The sequence below is a fragment of the Mytilinidion resinicola genome (genome assembly GCF_010093595.1).
Source record: "Mytilinidion resinicola strain CBS 304.34 unplaced genomic scaffold BDZ99scaffold_1, whole genome shotgun sequence".
NCBI lineage: Eukaryota > Fungi > Ascomycota > Dothideomycetes > Mytilinidiales > Mytilinidiaceae > Mytilinidion > Mytilinidion resinicola.
The window spans coordinates 2,803,172-2,819,282 of record NW_022985437.1 but is presented as its reverse complement, the minus strand read 5'-3'; the positions used below and the strand labels follow the sequence as shown (position 1 = coordinate 2,819,282).

The 16,111-nt window shown below is 51.8% G+C and overlaps 8 protein-coding genes across 8 annotated transcripts; 3 read left to right on the top strand and 5 right to left on the bottom strand.

Annotated features, from left to right (window-relative positions):
• Positions 1-196: 196 nt before the first annotated feature.
• On the bottom strand, positions 197-992 carry BDZ99DRAFT_514017 (uncharacterized protein; the record flags this gene model as incomplete). The annotated part of the gene is made up of 3 exons (XM_033724775.1): positions 197-676; positions 707-872; positions 952-992. The coding sequence occupies 3 exons, from the start codon at positions 990-992 to the stop codon at positions 197-199; spliced, it is 687 nt and encodes a 228-aa protein (XP_033584767.1).
• Positions 993-1,710: 718 nt separating this feature from the next.
• BDZ99DRAFT_514016 (uncharacterized protein) lies at positions 1,711-3,005 on the top strand (the record flags this gene model as incomplete). The annotated part of the gene is made up of 3 exons (XM_033724774.1): positions 1,711-1,919; positions 1,987-2,158; positions 2,211-3,005. 3 exons carry the CDS (start codon positions 1,711-1,713, stop codon positions 3,003-3,005), a joined length of 1,176 nt encoding a protein of 391 aa, XP_033584766.1.
• A 245-nt stretch (positions 3,006-3,250) lies between these two features.
• Positions 3,251-4,798, bottom strand: BDZ99DRAFT_470755 (uncharacterized protein; the record flags this gene model as incomplete). Its single annotated transcript, XM_033721649.1, has 1 exon — positions 3,251-4,798. One exon carries the CDS (start codon positions 4,796-4,798, stop codon positions 3,251-3,253), a length of 1,548 nt encoding a protein of 515 aa, XP_033584765.1.
• A 482-nt stretch (positions 4,799-5,280) lies between these two features.
• Positions 5,281-6,664, top strand: BDZ99DRAFT_470754 (uncharacterized protein; the record flags this gene model as incomplete). Its single annotated transcript, XM_033721648.1, has 2 exons — positions 5,281-5,549; positions 5,671-6,664. The coding sequence occupies 2 exons, from the start codon at positions 5,281-5,283 to the stop codon at positions 6,662-6,664; spliced, it is 1,263 nt and encodes a 420-aa protein (XP_033584764.1).
• Positions 6,665-9,117: 2,453 nt separating this feature from the next.
• Positions 9,118-10,546, bottom strand: BDZ99DRAFT_531059 (uncharacterized protein; the record flags this gene model as incomplete). The annotated part of the gene is made up of 1 exon (XM_033726427.1): positions 9,118-10,546. The coding sequence occupies one exon, from the start codon at positions 10,544-10,546 to the stop codon at positions 9,335-9,337; it is 1,212 nt and encodes a 403-aa protein (XP_033584763.1). The 3' UTR covers positions 9,118-9,334.
• Positions 10,547-11,998: 1,452 nt separating this feature from the next.
• BDZ99DRAFT_24206 (uncharacterized protein) lies at positions 11,999-12,691 on the bottom strand. The gene has a single exon (XM_033713604.1). It carries the CDS (start codon positions 12,600-12,602, stop codon positions 12,252-12,254), a length of 351 nt encoding a protein of 116 aa, XP_033584762.1. The 5' UTR covers positions 12,603-12,691; the 3' UTR covers positions 11,999-12,251.
• Positions 12,692-13,527: 836 nt separating this feature from the next.
• Positions 13,528-14,481, bottom strand: BDZ99DRAFT_24202 (uncharacterized protein). Its single transcript, XM_033713603.1, has one exon. The coding sequence runs from the start codon at positions 14,322-14,324 to the stop codon at positions 13,551-13,553; it is 774 nt and encodes a 257-aa protein (XP_033584761.1). The 5' UTR covers positions 14,325-14,481; the 3' UTR covers positions 13,528-13,550.
• A 158-nt stretch (positions 14,482-14,639) lies between these two features.
• Positions 14,640-15,104, top strand: BDZ99DRAFT_470751 (uncharacterized protein; the record flags this gene model as incomplete). The annotated part of the gene is made up of 1 exon (XM_033721647.1): positions 14,640-15,104. The coding sequence occupies one exon, from the start codon at positions 14,640-14,642 to the stop codon at positions 15,102-15,104; it is 465 nt and encodes a 154-aa protein (XP_033584760.1).
• Between the last annotated feature and the right edge of the window lie 1,007 nt (positions 15,105-16,111).

The window sequence follows — 16,111 nt, the reverse complement described above, 5'->3', positions numbered from 1 at the left end:
TCTTCATGCTGGCTACCTTGGAGTCGACCAGCTGCAATCTCTGACACTAGTGCATTCGAGTAGCCCGCCGTAGTACCACCAATGAAATAGGTCTTATTGGATCCTCAATTGACTTTTACTTGCACGTGCTTAAGAGAAAACATTCAACACCTCGAAGCTGCCAATACCCCGTCCAACCCCAACTCCCAAATTTCCTTCACATCGGGCAGTTGTACCCGTAGAAGGTACAATACCGCATCTCCAAATTCTTCTGAACCGCCTCCGCATACTTCGAAACCTCATCTATGAGCCTTCTGAACTCTTCGCTTTGAACGAACCCGTTCGAGCTATCCATCCCAATATTTACCATCAGATCGCCCATAGTATCTTGAGTCGCAACATATTCATAGTGACAACGAATGGCAGCCGCAAGCGCCGTGTGATAGGGACGAGCTGGAGTGGATGTCGGGGCAGCCACAGCCTGTTTGAAGGATTCGAAGGCCAGGCGCTCGAGCTCGGGAACTTGATAAACTCGCGCTAGGTGGTAGAGTTGAAAGTGGAGCTTCAGGATAAAAGCGACCGGGTCTTCATTGCCACTGTCGTAGGGGTGAGGGTCATAAACTCCAGTTGAGAAGAAGGCGACAATTTGTTCGAACGCGGGTTTGGGGAGGTTGTAGAATTCGAGCGACTCAGGAAGCTAGATTTCGGTGAATTTCTGGGGTTCCACTCGGGTAGGGGAGTTCGGTGGACTTATGTTGAATCTTTCGGAAAGCGTAGTGCGAAACCACTTAGACTCGGCGCACAGAGAAGAACGATTCGCGGAGTAGGTGAAGACTTCGTGGGAATGATGGAGGCGGAGGGTTACGATAGACTTGTCGGCGTCGGTAGTGTTCCTATGGGCCAGTGAGGTAAGTTTCCTTCAAGATCGTTCTCCCTGCGCTTGGGGCCTTTTGAGCGAAATCTGGAACCTACTGGTCGTTGAGAGCTGGCCTTGCCTTCTCCGCAAACTCCATGACAAAGAATGTGGAGACAGGCTGCGTGTTGTGGACTGCGGTGGTGTGGCGATGAAGAGATTGGAAATCTGAGATTATAGTGCAATCGGGCGAACTCTATAGAAAGGTCGTACGATAGCGAACTGCCTGAGGAATGTTCACCAAAATTTCAATCTTGGCGGCGAATTCTTGGCTCGTCCCCCAGCTGCGATTTGGAACCACTTATTTCAGTTCAGCTTTGAGTTCATCTTCTTCAGACCTCCAAAAATTACTATTCGCATGTAAAATATGAGATAGAACATATCTGACGTTGAAAATGGGTTGTTGTCGGAAAGAGGGCTTAGAACTGTGAAGTTTGAAGCAAGTGATATTACACGAATGGAATGGCCAAAGCTCAAAGGGGTCTCTCAAATCTCTCGAAGTTATACGTTGGCGCTAGACATGCTGCCGCATCGTAGGTTCCACATCCACCTCTGCGAGAAAGGCCAATCAAGGTTCAGATACTACAAAACGCTAGATATCAAGAACATGGCAGTGACCTCTAATGCCTTCCAGATCGTTCACGCATCTGAATCTTTCTATATCGCTGCAACACGCAAACTGATAAGTTCAGAAATAAGCTTGACATGGGCGCCGTGCTCAAAGGTTTCATTCACATCACAAAGCTCTCAATTTCAACACACACTCACCTCTACTAGCTTGAAAGGCTTTTCAATCCTGAAAACACTAACTCTAGAATATGAGCTCCCAAAAGCGAGAAGGGTCGCCCTTAGAGATGCAACGTGGGGCAAAGCGGCAACAACGGGAGATCGATAGAGACGTGGAAGACTCAACCGTTTCAAAAGGGGCAAAAAGGGAGCTGGAGAGTGATCTGCTGAAAGACATGCTGCATACTCAGCATCAGCATCGCCAGGAGGAAATTCAGGCTATCAAGAAATCCATGGCGTTGTAAGTCGAACCGTTAAACCGAATACCGCCATTTTCTGAGAACTCTCACGACGCTGATACTCAACAGATACTACAACAAAGTCGATCTCTCTGACGTCGAAATTCGACTCTATGATCGCAGTGGCGAGGCCGTAGTCTCTCGGTATCCAGCACACCGTGTGATGTTGCATCAGTCGCTCGTCCTCCGGGAGCTGCTCTTCGCTCGAGAAGAAAATCGTTACGCCAAAGGCATGATCCGGGTATTTGTATCTTTGCTTATTTAGAGTAAAGTTAAGCTTACGTTCATTCTAGGGGCCCTACATTGAATCTACCCTACACGTCTCAGAGCGAGCTCTCCAGGACATCAGGCAATTCTTCGAGAAACGGGCGCATGATCCGAAAGCACAGACTGATCAAACTGAAAATACTATCAGCACCTGGATTAACCTATATGCCAATCATATGCCGCAGAATAATTCTGAACAAATCTTGGGCGTGGATCCTATTCGGGGAGTTCTAGTGAACAAGACTGTCGAAGATCAGATGACGGTTCTCAGCATACGGAACATACGAAAGGATGATTTCGAAGAGGTACTGCGGTTCCTCTATAGTGGCACATACGAGCCGAAGGGCCCCGAAACTCCTAAAGAGGAGGGCGATACATACGGATTCCACCAGTACATGAACACAGCCATCGCGGCAACGAAATGTCAAGTAAGAGATCTTCAATCTGCTTGCAGCAAACATTTCACGATAGCGGTCAAAAACGCTAAGAAACACGGAAATGAGATTCTTCAGCCAGGCAAAGAGGAAGAGTTCCATGTCGCTCTTGGCGCAGTTATCCGTTTATACTACTCTCAGGCGCCGGCCGCATCCCCTCACGACACGGTGGGTCGTGCAATCAGTGAGCTCGTGCTTCTTGATCTAGAGGAGTTTGTCAAGACAAAGGAATTTAGGGAGCTTGTGACAGGCTTCCCTGACTTCAAAAGACATGTCAAGATTGTATCAAACAAACACAACCTGCCTTTTGAGATGACATCAGGCAAGCAGCCGCTCGTCGAAAAAGCGTCGGAGTATAGAGAAACTCCCGATATCAAGTCAGCGTAGGGAGGCTCTTTAGGGGATGACAAATTCGTCGGTCAACTCGGAGGTGTCAAAAGGGATGTTTTTTCCCCAGAATTTCAGTTTTTCGAAGTCTCTTCGTCCATAGTTTAGTAGTAACTAAGTGTTAAGCAAATCTTTGGCTTTCTACCTAATCCATGCCTTCAGCGATATGAGATCACTCGCTCACGTTCTTCAATCGTCCGAGGGGGCCTTAAATCAAGTATCTTTCCGCTCAAACCTGCGCCCAACTAAAACCAATTCCTAGGGGCCAGTCGACCATTCTCATGCAGGAAAACGAGCCCCGCCTGCACCTCTTCCCCCTCGAACTGCCAGCCATTTGTGTCTCGCAAGATATCCGTACCAGGCATGTCAGGCCTATTAAAGCGCCAAACAGAGATATTGCCATCCCTGGTATATTCGTTTTCATGAAAGAGATAGGCTCGTAGCTTATTAGCTGACTCCTCGTTGCCGAAGACGTAAGGTACGTTCTTCCTGTTGAAGATCGCGCGAACGAAAATGTACTCCAATTTCTTCCCGTATCGCGCCAGTACTTTGAGGACGAAAGTCATGTCAACTGATCTATATGTAAGAGCTGTTCGAGTGAGCATAACGCCATCTAAGCTGACGTAGTGTAGCGAGGCGGCTTTTGCTTCGAATAAGGCGGATAACCTGTCTGGGCAGATGTTGAGGCCATGAAGGGACAACGAAGTCAACATGCCGGACGGGATGTGGGCTAGGGACCAGCATTCGACACACGTGTTGGAAGCTGGGATGGTGCTTCCATTTAGGCTGAGGTCGTTCAGCTGCGGCGAGTACTTGATGAGATCCTGCCACAGGCTCCAGTAATAGCGATCGTATCGATACAACGAGTCGTTCTCACCGCAAGAGTAGATCTTGCGTAGTGAGCGTAGCTGAAGGCGCCTGCCGTTGTGGCCAGGCCAGGCGGCAGTGATATCTTGCACGAGACTCGAGAGTCCAAGCGCATGTGTGTCGTCAAGTATATCTACTTTGAATTCTGTCATATGTGCCACGGCTCTGCAGAGAATGGTCTTGTGGATGCATTGGCCAAAGATCGAAGGCTTCTTGCAACGGTTGCACCACGACAGGTCGACGAATGGCTTCGCATGTCGGGGCGGAATGGAGTCTCTGGCACGGAGGAGGGTGCCCTCTGCGTGGTAAGGCGCATCAACCAGCTCGACAACTTCCAGAGCAGGCAGTGCGGCCAAGGACGCGAACAATATACTCAGAGCGACGGCGAGATCACCCTCGTTTCCCCATTGTTGCGGTGGAGGGTCAACAAAATACGCCGGCCAGTCCAAGTTTCCAGTATTGTATCGATAAGAACCAGGAGTGCTGCGGTAGACCGCGCACGGAGCGCAGCTGAAGGACATGCCAATGACCACCTTTTGGACACGTTTCGCAAAGGAGGCATTGCTGGCGAGTTCGACGAGTGCGATTAGGCCTGCACGTGACTTGTCGAAGTTCAGCACAAAGTGCTTCTCTTTAAGATGACGTCGCGTGAAGTGGTAGTTCGTCTTCTGTTGTAGGTCTGTGCAGGTGACTCGAAGAGCGAGGAAGCTGTTTCGCGGTAGGAATTGGGCGATATGATCGATAATTTCGCCAGGGCAGTTGAGTAGTCCAGCGCCTCCATGGCATTCCATCTTTTGCTCTGCTGCTTCCTTTTCAGCCTTCATTCGCTTCCTCGGGGATGTCGAACCGCTCAGGATATCCGTCAATTTGGATACATTGCAATCCTCCAGCTTTCGCTTTCTCCTGCCCGCAATGTCGAGTGCCATAATGTAGTGGCCTACAGCGAAACGGCTTGTAGCCAGGGAACGGCTGCGGTTGGATAACTATAAGTGACCAGGAAATTTTGTGTAGTGAGGCAAGGGTGTGCGGCGAAGGTTCCGAGTATGGGAAGGTGTTTGTGTGTGCTGGAGACTTGGTTTGTACCGAAGGTTCAGGGTGTGGCAGGGACAAGGTGATTGATAGAGAGAGGGTGTTGTAGCATGGAGATCGTACGTTGATATATTGGTGTACACCGCAGATTTTGGATTTCATCTAATCCGCCGCATTCACTACCGCGGCCTACGGGGTGAATCGCCTACCGGGTGCATCATTTCTGCACCAACACTAAGCCTTATCGAGATCACATCATTGGTATCATTCACCAGGCTGACCTCCAGCCAGTGCTTCTATACAGAAGCTCCGCCGTCCTCCGCCCGAACTCATTCCTCTTTCCATAAGTCCCACCACCCCGAATCATCAACACCGCACCATGGCACACCCACAACGTCTCGATCCTCTTAATACCGGCCAACCTCCCCTCACCCCTCCGGCCAGCGTTGCGCTTGGAAATATCAAAGAAACTATCACCGGAGATTTGAAGAGGATGTCGGAAGACTTCTCCCCGGACACCAAAAACCAATACCCTAAAGTATCTACAGGAGCGGAAGAGCCCATAAGAATTCCCAACACTGGACGCGCTAAGTGCTTCCGCGTAGCATGCAACCTCCCCCAGACTGGCGAGCGCGTCCGGCTATGCCTGTACGCTCAAATCCACCAGCGTCGTATTACTGGCCTCGTCCACCGCAAAAGGCTGGAATGGGATATCGAAGCTATTTGACTGTCCCAACCCCTAGCCCTCCGCCCATGACTGGTGATCCAGACTCCCTTACAGCGTGATTGACATGCCAAAGGATAGAGGAGAACCTGCACCAAAGCAGCCCCGAAGCCTAGCTACGACGAAGTCAATCCTCCAAGAGCTCAGGGAGATCTTCGAAGCAATGCAAACCCCAAGCTCGTTCGAGGTCAATAAGCGCGGCACGCTGCCTCCCAAGTCATTCAGCCCTCCAACAGGGCTCCTCGACTGCCCTGGCGAGCTTGTTGACATTATTGCTCAATACCTCCCGCGTAACAGCTTCCTAGACCTTCGGGCTACCTGCAAAGACATGAAAGAGAAGACAACCTACCACTTTGAGCGGCGCCACGTTCAGGAGAAGCGACTTGCGCTAGGTGGCTCTCGTGCAGGATTACACTCCCTCGTCGAAATCGCCAGCCAACCTAGCTTCGCAAAGCGTGTTCATAAAGTTGTTGTTGAAGGTGGAAACCTGAACACATTGGTCGTCCTTAAAGCACGCCAGTCGCTTGGTCGCGAGTGCGGGACCTTATGTCCAGAGCTATGCTTCCACGATTGCACCCTAGACCTTGGCGTCTTGGTTGTGGATAGCAGGACCGTAGACTTTGGCCTTTTCATCGCTTCCCTTGCCACATTGCCGGCGCTTGAAGTCGTTGAAATCACCGACGAAACGCGTAAGACTAAGGACCTACTTGATCGGCCTCCGCTTTTTGATGATCGCGCCGCGGCCCGATTCATGAACAAAGAGCGCTGCTTTCGATGCAAGCAATCTGCAACAGCAGGACGATGCGTTCATCTGACTATGCTCAGCAAGGCGCTTCTAGGACTTACCCTTGACGCGAAGCCAAACGTGCCTCCCAATCAGCCTGTCCAGCCCTTTCAGAGCCTCCTATCACTTGGTCAACGTCTCGGAATGCTGCCAGTCGTGGAAGAAGAAGACTTCAATCCCCTCCTCCCCCATTCGCTTCATTCTCTTCGTGAGATACATTTCCGAGCAAGCCCAATCTCGCTTTACAATAGCTAGGAGCCTAACGTTTGGAGTTTTTGGAACCACGTATTCCGCTCTGCGCCCAAGCTGGAGTCGATCAACCTAGACTGTGACTGTGAGCACTTTCGGCATTCCTTCTCTTACACAGTGCATGGCTGCTGGTCTCCGCGTGCGCAGTTCTTCGCGTCGAACCACCTTACTTCGCTCACGTTGAGGTACCTTCGATTCCACCCGACAGCCGTATCGGAACTCCTACGCCGATGCAAGAGTACTCTGCGCAAGATCACCCTAGAAGGCGTCGTCCTAGGTAACTCAAGCGATATTCTACAGACAATCACGGAATGCAAAGAGCTTGATTACCTTTTCGTTCGCGCTCCTTTCGTAGTCGTAGGCTTCCCCATCATCTTCGACGATGATGAATCAATTGAGGAATTGCGCGAGTTCCTCCGGACGCTCATTCGGAGTATCGGGCATTCCCAAATTACCCGTTACCCCAGAGGAGATAGCTTTAACGAAGTGGCAGTGTACGGAGCACGCCGGAGTTACCGAACCAGAGCGGAGTCGTGATGTAGTAGGTTGGAAGTTCGAACATGAGGCTGCGGGTCCAGGAGCAACGTTTCTGTTGGCTCAAGCGCGAGGGTGGTGGCCTTAGGTTGCATAGTCGTATGAATGATATGGGTCCTTATAGAGGAAATTGAGGCAGGGTTACCACGGTATGCGAATTGTAAATGAGTAAAGTGACCAGAGGAGCCTCATGCTATAGACTTGGAGCTTAATCATGAAGCTACTCTGCATCTCTACCATGTGACAAAGGACCATTGCAAGCCACGAAATACCGTCAAGGGTGGCCCACCTGCTAGGCAATGAGCTGATATAAAGGTAGCCTAATTTTTCACTGCATCGATCTTTACAGGCTTTCATGATTTTTAAAGACCCACCGGAGTACTCCAAGTAGTACTAAATGCGTGTGAATGGAATTCCACTGATATGCTATAAAAAGCCCCTTTCGTAGACTCTCACAAAGGACCATGAGTTCTCATTATCTAAGGTGCATAATAGATTTCTACAAACCATAGCGGTACTGTCGTTATGGGGATAAGCTTCGCCACGACAAGGATTTAGCCGACCACAAGTCACGTGGTTCCGACCACGGATGGATATCTTCATTTGTCAGCCTCGGCGCTGGCATGCCGTAAGGTACCTCTATGGAGCACCTCCACCACAACTCGCACCGGCTTCAAACAGCACGCCCCTGGGCCATCCAGTCTAAGAACTTTGCAATGAACATTAACTTCTCACACCAACCTTTTACCGTCCCCGACTCCATAATATTGCTGCCGATCAACCTGTGTTAGCATGTCTCAAGCTCTATCGCCTTATCAACCATACGCTACGCTTCAAAATTGTGTGATCCACCGCTCGATACTTCCCTCAACAGCATTCAATGAAGTTTAGAGCGCTAGGAACCAACGCCCTATAAACAACGAACAATTAATCTCATGGTACTATGTTATAAACACGTGCACCTGAATATATAATTGCGTAGGGTCATTCTTCATCTTTTCATGCCACCGTTACAAGTGGCCCAGCTAGCCAGCAGGCGCTCAGTCATGAGACCGGCTAATTCTCACCGCGACAGCAATAACAACGTATTAAGAGGTCTCATGACAAGGCGTTCATGACAAGGCATTGTATGCGTTGACCCTGTTAGGGATTAGGGGTGAGAGCTACGGCAGGCGCACAGCACCTCTTGTATATAACCTCACCTTCCTCAGACCTCTCTCTCTTCTCTATCATCATCGTCCAATACATCACGTACACGACCTACAGCTCCTTGCTCCGTGATGGATAAACAGATGAATGTTTAATGCGGGGAACGGCGGAAGATCGAGGCGAAAGACATGGAGGGGCATGAAAATGGAGATCTGAAGGGGTGGAAATTCGAGGAGCAGGCGGTGCAGGCGGGCATCCTTTTTTGGGGGCGAGTTTAAAGGATTGGGCAAGTATAAGGGGAAAGAGGAGGAAGAAGGGGGAGTCTTCCCCTATAGTCGCGATATCAGTATCATGGCAGTAGAATCTGATTTATATTTTGACTGGCTAGCTTCCTAGCTACCGGGCTATTCCTGACAGTGGTGTCTCGCTTCCAAGATAGTCTTCAAGTAGTTGTATGTCCTTACTCCCAGACTTATGTTCTAGCACTGTATATTCGCACTCTAATAGGGACTATATATGACATCTACGTCTAGGATTAACTGAAGTTTACCATGAATACCTTACTCTCGATAGCTGTTGCCAAGGCCTCACTATTAGAGCTCTATCATAGCTAGTATCATTGTGAGTAGCACCGATCAACAATACTGCACAAAGGTTGGAATTTGCAAGAGCCTCCGACCGTGTCTAAGACTTTGAGTTGTTCATGAAAATAGAGTAGCCCACTACTTGGGTCGAATTAAAGATACCCTTCCCACGCCCTGCTCTGCCAGACTTAGGTTGCAAATTGACGTGAACTCTGTTTGATTTGTGAAGCCGTACGAGCAGACTATATACTACATAGGGAGCGTAGGCATAAGTACTAATTAGAGGCAGCAGTAGGCAGCGGTAGGCAGGGTAGGCCACCGTACCCCAACCCCTCTCTGTAGAAGTTGTAATTGGCTAGGCACGTAGGCCGGAAACCCTGAGTGCCAGCAATGCTGCCATATGTGTTTCCTACTGCTGCAGTACTCTACCATTCTCTGCTAAAAACCTCGCACCGGCCGCTACGTCCCCACCCTCGAACTTCCACCCGATCAAGTCCCTATTCTGCTCCGAGCCAGGGATGTCCGACACCTTCACCTCCCCGTTGCGCCACATCTCGCGAGCCTCTTCAAAGCCTCGCGCGCCCAAAAAGAAGAAGTCCATCAGCTCCATCTCCTCGGTCAGAGTCCCAAAGGCCCACGGGAAAGCTCCATCAATCGGACGCAAATCGAACACGGCGCGTACAATTAACCGAGTCAGACCTTTAAGTCGCACTATTATGTTGAAAGCCGCTTTAGGCCCTCCCACAACCATGACACCCTCGAGCGTGAGCTGCCGCAGCGTCCTTGTCCGGATCCCGCCAAAAGGCGCGTGGTAAGCCATGATTTGCACATTGCGAAGCGTCACCGATGTCAAACAGTAAGGGCCGACATCTAACCGGACCGACACTTGCCAAAGCGGGCGATTCGCGTCGTCATGCTCGTACTCGAGGCGGCTCCCGTTGACGTCAAGTGTGTCTAGCGCCGGGGCAGACTTGATGAGAAGATCGCAGAGACCGAAATCGTAGAACCAATCTCGGTACAGCATGTCCGGGTCAACGTGGATCTTCAGCGTGCATAGAGACTTGAAGCAGGGGTTGTGTCGAGGAGCCCAGCGTTTCTCGTGGTGATAGGAAGTCCGATCCTTGACCAGAGCGGACAGTGCGGGGAAGGGGACGTTGAAGAGCTTGGCGAGATCATGGAGGTGCGGTATGGTTTTTCCTACCGCCACGAGACCTTTGCAAAACATGTCAAAGTACGATTCTTGCTCAGACGCACTAAGCAACGGCTCGCTAGAGCTCTCAGACGTATTCGAAGTGCCAGCCGGTGCGTAGACGAGTTCGACGGTATTAAGAGCCGGCATAGCCTCTAGCGAAGCCAATACGAGGCCGATGTCTGCGATACGCTGGCGGTCCCTTTGTGGGCTGGACTCGGGAGCTCGAACAAGCACTCGATCGGGCTGATCGGTGGCTAATGCAAGAAAGTATGCTTCAAGACCGATTACCACCTTTTCCGTGCGATCGGCGTATGAAGGATAGCTGCAGAAATTGACGAGAGAGTGTAGTCCGGCACGAGAGTTCTTTGCAAGGACGACACGCTTTTCCTTGAGATGTCTCCGAGTCAGATGATAATCTGTCTTTTGCATCAAGTCCTTGCAAGTCTGTCAAAGGGCGAGAAAGGAGTTGCGTGGAAGGTGTTGGGCAATCATATCGATGAGCTCTGCCGGAACACCCAGGATCGGACACCTTGATGGAGGTTGTAAAGGCGAAACGGGCAGCTCTGGGTCTGGATTGGCCTTTGCAAGACCCGCATTAACGTCTTTCATGCTTGTAGCTATAACAAGAGGGTATAGATTTTGTGAAAGAAGGCAGTGCGGAGGACGCTGAAAAGTGGCTGAGAGAAGTGATTGTATACGGATTGTGTGATGTGGTGAGTAGTGTGTGGTTGAGGTGGTGGTAGCAGGAACTGAAGTGGATGTGAAAGACCCATGGAGCGGTAACGAAGATCAATACATACTGGAAGATTTTAAGATTTCAGTGAATGTGACCACCTACGGTGTATCTTGCCACAGACAGCTGAGTTTCCAACCTGTAATCGAACTCCATTCACTTGGCCGCACATACAGTTAGATTCACGTTAAACTGGTCGGAGGCCAGTGAACTGTAATTTTTTTTTATACTGAGACCCGCACGAGGCTGCTTATGCTACAAGTCTACGAGTCGAGGTTTAATCAGAATACGACGACAGGAGATCCCAGAAACACGTCAACCGAGTCAAACAAAGGTAATGAAAGAATCATAATAGAGTTGTATGATCTGAATTTCAATAATTTAGAGAGAACGAGGAACCCTGTTCCTGCGGGGCTACCGCTCAACTTGATATAGACATGCTAGTACTGACCAAAGTGGCGGCGAGCGAGCAATCGTGTTCCCAAACTTATGACCTGACAATGTGGAGATCGTCTTGATCTCCGGGAGTTGATGGGTTTACTTGACCATTTAGCAACTTTCCAACAACAATTCGCAATTCTCCGTACTTATCCACTACTCCCGCACCTGTTGTCCGTTGTCATTCAGCAATTTGACCACTTTCCGTACATTCGCCCCCTCGAACTTCCATCCCGTCAAGTCCCTAGCACTATCAGCATCTATGCCCTCAGTCACCTTGACCTCTCCCCACATCATCCGTGCCTCATTGAAGCTTCTCGCACCAGAAAAGAAGAAGTCTGTCAGTTTCTCCAAAATAAGATAGTAGGCTTCCAGTTCCAAGACGACTTTTTGCACACGATTCGCGTTGGGCAAGTCCAAAGAGGTAGTTCAAGCTGGCGCTGGTCTGCTCTATGAAGGTGATGCGCTTCTCTTTCAGACGCCTCATGGTAAAATGATAGTCGCTCTTATGGTGTAGGTCCTTACATGGGCTTCGAAGCGCGAGAAAGTCGTTCCAAGGCAGAAAGTGCGCGAAGAGATCCACAATCTCGGAAGGGCAGCTAAGTATTGGGCATGTCGTTGCTGGCACAAGCGCCGGAGAGGCCTGGTTGTCAATTTCGGTAGCCGTGGGAGCGGGATTGGAAGTGGTGGTGGACAGTAGGTGAGGTAGGAGTGAGGAGTGAGGAGGGAGGCAACTTGGAGTGGGTAAGGCCAGGAGGGAGACAAGTCTGTGATGAAGAAGAGTGCTCCGAGTCGAGTGGATTATTCATGATCTTTCCCGCAGCATATTTGCTGCCGGCTGCCTTGAGCCGCCAAGACCCTCTCATGGTCTCAGTCGATCCGTACTTCCATCACCGAATGTACAACTTCCTTTCAAGTACATGCGGCATAAGTGAACCTGCACGATAGTAACAGAGCACCACTTTATTCCACCGTGTATACCTGGGCGCCGCAAGCGTGTGTATATAAAGACTGAACCATACGCCATAGATTAAAGCTCCAAGCAGCTAACCAGATGCGTGCTGGACTGCTGAACTTGCCTATGGACTTCTCGAGCGAGCTCTTAATTAAAGAAGCAGTAATGAAGATCCAGACAGTAGAGTCATCGTTCTTGTAAACTACCTCTAACGCGGATTGTTTAACCCCTTGTGTCGTCGTGTCTTTGTTTGCAGGAGTCAGAGCAACGAGGTTTGTAGGGAAAAGGCCTCTGGTGAACGGGGGTGGGGCTCTGAGACTAGTGAGTGTGCACACAACACCACTACCGTGCGCCATCATTCACCATCCTCCTACGGCTCCTCGTCCAACTCCAGCTTTTGTGTTTTATATACCTTCGCCAATTACGAATGCCAAGTTTATAAGATGTCTGATTCCTATCAATACAGGAAGAACGCTCAAAAATTTAGCTCGAACTCCGAACAAAATATGTTGAGCATGTCAACATGCCTTCCGGGTACTAGTAGAAAAACGCCATCCAAGTAACCCCCCTGCACACCTCACCCCGCAGCGCACCCCCAAACCGGCCCAGGAATAGCCGTTGCGGTACTTTGGAAGCGAGGGGAGTGGTGGGAGGATGGAGGCCCGAGGAGGGGCGTAGGGCGTAGAGGGGAGAAGAGCGCGGAGAGGGGGTGTGTGGAGGGGGTTGATGTTTTGAGAGAGGGAGTGTATGTTGGGGGGGGAGATAGAAGAGACGAGGGGTTGGAGTGGTACGGGCACGGGCAACCCGGGGGGGGGGGGGGGGGGCGATTGGCGGGTTATTTGGGATTTGGGGGAGATGCGATGGGCGGGTTTGCGTTGCGGGTTCTCACGATTCTTCTGGTACGGCCGAATCGGGACGGATGAGGATGAGCGTGTGGAGTGGAATGGAAGCGGGGTGAGGTTATCCCCCACCCCCCCAAACACCCCCCGGGGGGGACCACGAGATGAGTCAGGTTACAGAATTAAGGCGGGGGTTGGATTGGATTGGATTGGGAAAGTGTAATCATTTCTTTCCTTTTCTTTTTCTTACTTTTCGTTTTCCCTTTCCTTTCTTCTTGTTCGTCGTCATACAGTTGGGTACTCGTATCATACACCTTCTCTTTCAAACAGCTGTGTGTACAGGTCTTACACTCACTCCTACTCTTATCAAAACACCCCAAATGCAATGCAATGGTATCACTCCCCAAAGAAAACGCCGGTGAACGAATGCGAGAATGGAAAAGTAGAAATATAGCCCAGGTCCCGAGGTCACCGCACCATGAGCACAAATCCTAGTAGCCCAACAAGGGCTAACACCCCCCTCGGTGTACGCCGCGCCGCCTCGCCTGTCGCTTGCACATCAAACGGACTCCCACCCCCCGAGGACGAATTGCTCAGCTGCGACTTCCCCGACTTCTTGGGTGCTTCGGCGGTAGAAGTAGATGTGGACGTTGAGCTCAGCCCGAAGCTCGCCGTCGAGCTCGCCGCCACAGCGGGTGCAGACGTCACCGCTGCCGACGACGCCGCGGCCGAAGACGCGGAACTGCTAACCACAGCGGTGGAGAGCGTCGACGACGGTTTCGCGGGCGTCGCCGACGGGTCCACGATAATCCCCGCGCTCGAACTCTCCGCTTGACTACTACTGGTCTCGCTCGTCCTACTCGAACTCGTCTGTGCCGCGCTACTCGAACTCGTCTGCGCGGCCGGCGGCTCGCTCGTCCCCACTGTCGTGACGACCGTGTTACTACACAGCGCGGGAATGCCCTGGCCGAGCAAGAAAACCCCGATTATGCTCGTTTCCGCGACATCCGCGTCCCCACAGCTCGCGGCGACGGCTTTGGAGATGGCGACCAGGCCGGCGATGCAGGCGGAGCTGCAGGTGGACTGGAAGTCGTGCGAGACGCAGCCGGCGATGGGGGCGTTGTAGACTTTGTCGCAGGCGGGGGGCAGGGAGGCGATGCGCGGGTTGAAGCTGGACAGGGCGATGGAGTCGGCGGCGGCGAGGGCGAGGAGGGTGGTGGGGAGGAGGTGGTGGAGGCGCATTGTGGGGGGTTGTGAGGTTGTCGTGTATTTTTGTATAGTTGCTGTTGTAAGGTTGCAAGCCGCGATGGCGGTGGGGAAGCCGCGCTGCGGTGGTGTTGGAAAGCTGGCTTTGCAGCAATTGAATTGAAAGTCGCGATGAGAAAGCGTGCAACGCGGGTCGTCGTACAGGTCCCGGGTCTGCGTGGTGGTGAGACGGGGCGTGTCTGAGGTGTGGTGTCGTTTGCGTCAGGTGGCGGGCACGCGCAGCTGGAACGGAGGGAATAGCGAGGTTGGCGAACGCAATGCAATGCCAGTACCGCAGGGAATCAATCAACGATGCGAGAGTGGAAGGGACAGAAACACGAGACTGGAGCAGCGGTGGAGTACTGCAGCTCAAACACGACTGTCAGGAACGAAGGATGGAGATGCGCGAGGTCGGCCAAGGAAGGTGGTCGCGAGAAAGAGAGAGGTCAAGCACCAGGCCTGCAAGGAATTGCTCGCTGTTTAAAGAGGCGGTACAAGAAAAAGAGGGCGGATGAGAGAAGGGGCGGTGTCAGTCAAGCGCAGGGGATCATGGCCATCGTCATGGCACAAAGTCAAGAGAGGCGGTGGGGTGGGGTCGGGCGACGCGGTCGGGGCTATCACGACCTTATGGGGGGCCGATCGACTGAGGCCAGCTGCATTCGCGCCCTCAGGGTCAGCGATCCGACCGTGGCGGGCGTCTCAGTGCCGGTTTGGGGCTGGCCATTGCGGTCAAGCTGCGGCGCTGAAACACGGGGTCGGGGCTCGTTGATGTCATGATAGGCCCGGGATGCTGGGCTGCGGCCCTGGGGCGTCTGCCGTGACAGGAGGCGCCGAGATGCAGGTACCATAAACCCAGCACATCCAGGAGGAGAGGAGAGAGCATGTTCAGCTGGACCTCTTTCCGGGCCGAAACAACACGGGCGTAATCGCATGCTTGTCCTCAGCAATTCCCACGGCGAGATGGATCCATGGTGCCATGGTCCCGAGTTTGAGCCTCGCGTTCGCGCACGCCAGTCGCGTCGGCCCGAGAGCGACCAGCAGGCCAGGCCTTATTTTTGGCGTCGCAGCTTGCACAGTCAGCCTGAGACCAAGTCAGCCGTCAGCTGCGTGCCCAACATCACCAGCCCCATTACCCAAAAGCGTGACGACTCCCTCTATCTACACTTGCTGCATCTGTCGCGGCGGAGAGGCCGGCCTGTTTCTCTTCGACTGCCTGTGGCGTCCGTTCATGTGGCGGACCCTGCGCGTACCGCTCCGAGCTAAATGGGAGCAGGGCGGGGAGACGGGCATGGGTAGGTATTTGTTTTGATACGAGAAGGATTGGACGAGTCCACGGGTGTTGGATGGCTTGTTGGGGGTGGCATGTTTCTCTCGCCATATTGCGACCCTGATCCAGGACCGCGAGCCCGGGCTGCGCAGAGGAAACATCGATGACAGTGTGGAGTCTTGTTATGCTTCTTAAATTCGCAAACACCAACAAACTTTGGCTGCGCCTGGAACTATCGTTCCGTCTCAAACCCTATCTGCACATATTCCGAAAGCGACACAGGACAGGCAAAGTACATTCCGACTCCAGCTCTCGCTGGTTTCAAACGAAAGGATTTTGTTTCATAAATCTTGTCACCACGTCCATCATTTAACTTCAACTAGTTTCAATCGATTCATCATTGCATCAATCAAGAACAGCTTAGAATGGAACAACTCCCCCATTGTATCGATAACCTCATCTGGTCTCATGCGAAAGTGTAATCACGTCATCAAAGTTAGACTCATGAAACAGTTTC